Below are 5,223 nucleotides of genomic sequence, written 5' to 3'. Positions count from 1 at the left end.
AAAAAAATAAATAAATAAAATAAAATAAAAAATAAATAAATAAATAAATAAATAAATAAATAAATAAAAAACAACCCAACAGTTTCTCCCCATCCAGGGAGTGGAGTGTCCTTTTGCTCACACGCCATCCCAGTCAAGCACTGCTTGGAGGGACGCGTCCACAGATTATTATCAGAATCATAGGATCTGGGGATCTGAGAAGGGATCTGGATTATGGCACCAATTACACAGACACAGAAAATGATCGTCCCCAAGAGGGGGTGCTGGGGAGACGCGTGGGGTGGGGGCTGCAGTGCCCCTGGACTCACCGTCAATGGAGGCCCTTTTGGGCAGGATGGTGATGGCTCCGACGGCCACATCCTCCAGGCTCAAGATGGGCGAGGTCTTGGCTCCCCAGCTGTCTGAACCGACCCATAGGAAGTGGCCGGTCAGGTTGGCCTGGCGAGCTGCCTCCAGGACCCGCCTGGGAGGAGCAGGGCTGGGGTGAGGGAGGGCCTGGGAGCCTCCTCCAGCTTGGCCCATATTCCTTCCCACTCTGCCCATCTCCCCTGCTCTACACTCACTCCCCAGATCCTTGTTGCTCAGGAAAAACGGGGCTTGGGGCATTTCGGGCACTTTCCCTGGGCTCTCCTCTGACCCTAGGCCTGCCCACTTGCTCTGCCCACTGTAACCCACTGTACAGAGGGCTCAGAAGGGCTCCTTGGGGAAAAATCCAGTTCGAAGCCACCCCCCCCTCCACACGCCTCCACCAGCGTCACACCCAGCCTCCTAGGCTGGAGATGAACTCGGGCTGGGGCCTGCAGCCTCTGTGCCGACCCTGGGCTCCTTCCCTGACAGCTCCTTTTCTGAACTGGGATCTGCCCACAGGTCCCTCCCCACACCCCAGGAGCTGTCAACACAGACACATATTCTGTGTGCTATTCATTCTGGGCTTGTGGCATCTCCCCAGACCAGGCTGCTTTGCCGCTGGGGGCACCAGAATCAGAGGCAGCAGCAGGGAAGGTGGGAGGTGCGGGGAGCAGGGGAAAGGGAGGCTGGGAGGGTGTGTAAGGTGGTGACGTGCAAGAGGAGGGGTGGGACCCTCAGGGAGAGCCCCAGGAGCCCAGTGATTGTGCCACTGTCCCACCTGATGTCATCCTCATTGGCAAAGATGATGATGCCCCGGGCGTTGGGTGTCTCCATGAGTCTCCTGATCACCTTGTTGAACTCTCCCAGCTTCGGTTCCCTGGGAATCTTGATAGACTGGGCAATACAGACTCCCCCTGGGTGTTGGGGGTGCCAAAGTCAGCTTCTGTCCCACCCACCCACACACCCACCTGACCACTGCTACAGAGGACTGTGTAGCCTGACTGAAGGGTCTGCAGGGGTGAAATCTGGCCTGCACCCTCCACCAAGCCTGAGGCAGGGCTGAGTCGTCCAAAAGCAAAAGGCCCTGCCTACATGGAGCACCAGCCAGGCAACCTCCACCCACCATGGACCCGGGCCACCCATCCTTCTGCTTCCGCCCCACCCGAGGGCCCAGGGCCCACACTGTGGAGACTCCTTGGTGTCTCGGAGCCCCCAGCTCACCAGCCTCTCGGGAGATCTGAACGAAGGCCTCAACCCCGCTTTCGCCATAGTTGCCCTCAGAGGCCAGCGTGGACACATAGTTCCATCCCAGTGCCCTCACGATGTCCACCATGGCCTGGGCCTGGTAGGAGTCGGGTGGCACCACCCGGGAGAAGAAGTCATAGCGCGTGGAGTCGCTGAGCTCCGGGGCTGTGGAGGCGTAGCTGATCTGCGGTATCTGGAGGGCGGGAAGGACAGCCAGGCTGTGGACGGAGGTCAGTAACTCGAGAGAGGGAGGGCAAGGGGGGCTCAGGAACGGACAGGGCACAGAAGGTGTGGGGCTGGGACCTGGGACACAGATGGGGCATGGAAGGCTTGGGGTGGGGACCTGGGGCCAGCTGGAGCAGCCACCTGGAAAGGCTAGAAGCTGTGGGCAAGGTCTGCGCTTTGTGAGTGGGCCTGAGAACTCTGTGAAAGTTGTGCATGTGGGAGGTACGCAGGACTAGGGGAGAGGGCCGGACCGCCACGTATACTGGTACAAGCTGTGTCCTGAACAAGAACGCCCCAGCAGAGGGCCTGCAGCCCATCCAGCTGCATCTGCCTGTCCCAGTCAGCCCCAGGGGAAAGCACCTTTTCTTGATTCACACCAAGGGGTGGTCTGCAGGGGCGGACAGCCCTAGCAGGGATTAGGGCAGACAGGGAAGCACCAGGGGGTGTTTGATTTAAGGCTGTGTCTGGCCTAGAATGGGGTTTGTTGGAAACTGGGTTTCTCTGCATGCATTACAGTGATTAACAGCAGAGATCAGAGGCTGAACTGACCCGGGAGTGTGGAGGCAGAGGCACAGGGCTGAGAAGGCTGCCAAGAGGGGACTACAGGGCTCCAGGGTAAAGAGGGGCTATAGCAGGAGCTGGCGTGAAGGCCAGAGAGGAGAATTTCTGGAAGGAGGGAGGGGGACTGCTCCAGGGTTGTTTGAAGCAGGATAGAAAGTATAGAGACAGCATGAAAAGGAAGCCGGGAGTGGCAGGGAGAGAGAAAGAGGGAAGATACAGGTGGAGAGAAACAAGAAGAGGAGAGAGAGAGAGAGAGAGAGAGAGAGAGAGAGAGAGACAGGGAGACAGAGAACCGAGGAGTACAGGAGACGAGAAAGGCCCAGTGGCCACAGCTCAGTGAATAATGCTGTGGTCCTCAAGCCCTCCTGGACACTTGAGTTTGGGAACAACCTTCCCATGCCCCTGGACCTCCTGAGGGAAGTTAATTTAAAATGGCTGCCAGCACGGTGAGGTGGCTGGGAAATGAATGTATTTCCTTTAGACCACGAATTGCAGCATCTTGCCTGTGGCTCTGGTTTGCACAGTTTTTATTAATGTTTGCATTTCTAGCCAGGCAGCACAACCTCAGTCTGGGCTGAGCTAGCAGCAGCGGGCCCTGGGTTCACAGAGTCCTGCCCGCCTGAATACCCAGCTGGGCCCCTGAAGGCCTTCGGGTCTGGAATCTCTGCATTCCACCTAGAGGACAGAGACAGAAACTAGAGCTCTAGGCAGGGCCGGAACACACACAGGCGGGTGAAAAACCCCGGGGCGGCCACACAGCCTGTCTGGTGCCAGCGTGGAGGTGACATATCAACACTGCCAATCCGAGGAAACGGGGATGGGCGCTTCCATGTGCGCAGATGATGCGGAGCGGCCCCGCACACCTGGAGCAAACACAGACGCTGCTCCTGGGAGAGAGAAGCTCTCGGGAAAGAGAAGCTCCTCCCCTGGGCAGATGGAAGCCAGGCCTTCCTCCTTCACAGACAGCCGGATGCACACAGGCCCCTCCCGCCACAGAACCCCAGAAAAACTGTCCCACAAAACCCCCTGCATGCCAAAGCCCCCTAATCCCGACTCTGCTGGCCCCTAGGACTGCAAGGAACACGCTGCCCTCACAGGACAGTTCTCTACATGTGAGGACAGTGCAGGGCCAGCCCAGGCACCTACGCAGGGCGGGGTGCAGGAGACCAGCGCTCACAAGGGAACGCCCCACCCTGCTCTCAGACGCCCCTGGAGGGAGGGTTCAAGGCAGACGTTTTGAAAATAAACTTAAATGATCAAAAAAGAGAAGGTCCAGACTTTTCCGGCCTATCCACTCCCAATAGCAGCCCCGGGACACGTCCCAGTTGCTGCTCTGGAAGAAGGGCCCGGGTTCCAAATAAAGCTCAAAGTTGAAACGTCACTCGAGCGCTCCGCAGGCCGATGGGGCAGGAGCACCTTGTGTGGGTGGAGGGGGTGTGCCCAGAACAAGGGCACTCGAGCAGGCGGGCAAACGGGGACTGAAGTCAGGCCGCCCTCCGCAGCCAACCGGCCGGAGGCGTAGGTGGCACCCGCCCGGGAAGGGGCGCCCTTGCGGGGCGGGGTAGACAAGGGCAGCTGGAGTGGTCGGGTGGATCCGATTCAGGCCTGCGTCGGGCCCAACTGACAGGACTTCTTTGACGCTGTGTGAACTCAAGTGATTAAAACGGAGACTCTTCCAGAAGAAGTAAAGGAATGAGACTTGGGCCACCCCAGGGCGAGGACAGGAGAGACGCTGGACACCCAGCCCGGCCCCGCGGCCCTCACCGCAAACAGGCGCAGCACGTTGGCGACCATGATGGAGACGGAGCTGGCCGAGGCGCCCACGACGGCCACGACGCGCTCGGGGGGCGCGGTGCGCAGCGGAAGGACGCCTCCCGGGCAGCGCAAGCCCACCTCGTCGCCGTCGCCGCGGCCGCGGATCAGCGCCTGGACGAAGCTCAGCGCCTGCTCCAGCGCGTAGGTGTCCCGCGAGCAGGTGTCCAGCAGCCGCGCGCCCAGGCGCACGCCAGGCAGCAGCTCGGGGTCGGCGTTCACGCGGTCCAGCGCGTACAGCATGGCCTCCAGCCGGTGCACGCCCTGCTCCTTCTTCAGCGGTCCGCACGCCCGGCCCGCCGCGCCCCGCGCGTGCACCGGGAACAGGCCGCCCAGCGTCAGGCCGCCCGCCAGGCGCACAGAGCCCGCGGCGCGCGCCAGGCCCGCCTGCGCCAACCACGCCAGCGGCAGCAGCGCCACGAGCAGCGGCTCCCGGGCTCTCCGGGGCGGCGCCATCGCCTCGTCTAGCGGGCTGCGGGGAGACAGAGGAGCGGGAACGCTCTGAGGGCTGGGGGAAGGAGAGCGCGGCTCGGGGCGCGGGGAGGGACACCGGGGTCCTGGGGAGAGGGCGCTCGGGGCGCGCCTTCCACTTTGGCTCTGGGGAGTTCGCTCAGCCAGCCTGCCCAGGCCTCCGTCTCTCTGTTAAAAGCGCTGAACCCTATCGCCCGGGGTCCCTCCGGTCCACTGCCTCCACCCCTCCAGCCCAGCCACTTCCCGACAGCTTGGTCCTTCTTCCTCGGGGTCCATTCCCAGCGCACACCCAGGCTCCCTCCCCAGCCAGTCACCTGCGCCAGCCGCTGTGGGTTCAGGACAAGTCTGTGACAGATGCCGCCGAGGCCCCGAGCGAGAGAGGATTTAAGGATTCTAGGGAGGGATGAGGGGCCGCTCCGAGGGTGGAGACCCCTCCTGAGTGTGGGGGGTGGCGGCGCTGGCTCTCCCCGCGTCTCCTTCCCCTCCCTCTCCTAATCTCTGGGTCTGTTTCCTGTTTTCCTGTCCTTGGTTTGCGTCTGACTCGGACTCTCTGGCTGTGTC

At 61.4% G+C, this 5,223-nt stretch overlaps 1 protein-coding gene across 1 annotated transcript in view; it reads right to left on the bottom strand.

The window, feature by feature from the left end:
• GRM6 (glutamate metabotropic receptor 6) overlaps window positions 1-5,020 on the bottom strand; it is a 17,910-nt gene extending 12,890 nt beyond the window's left edge. The window contains exons 1-5 of the mRNA XM_023193714.2: window positions 4,977-5,020; window positions 4,144-4,663; window positions 1,570-1,786; window positions 1,127-1,262; window positions 309-463 (exon numbers count right to left, since the gene is read on the bottom strand). Coding sequence (XP_023049482.1) covers window positions 309-463; window positions 1,127-1,262; window positions 1,570-1,786; window positions 4,144-4,647 — 1,012 coding nt within the window. The 5' untranslated portion in view covers window positions 4,648-4,663; window positions 4,977-5,020. The remainder of the gene's footprint in view (window positions 1-308; window positions 464-1,126; window positions 1,263-1,569; window positions 1,787-4,143; window positions 4,664-4,976) is intronic.
• Window positions 5,021-5,223: the final 203 nt, after the last annotated feature.

Source organism: Piliocolobus tephrosceles, chromosome 4, assembly GCF_002776525.5.
Source record: "Piliocolobus tephrosceles isolate RC106 chromosome 4, ASM277652v3, whole genome shotgun sequence".
Taxonomy (NCBI): domain Eukaryota; kingdom Metazoa; phylum Chordata; class Mammalia; order Primates; family Cercopithecidae; genus Piliocolobus; species Piliocolobus tephrosceles.
The sequence above is the reverse complement of the archived record's forward strand: the minus strand, read 5'-3'. Positions and strand labels throughout refer to the sequence as shown.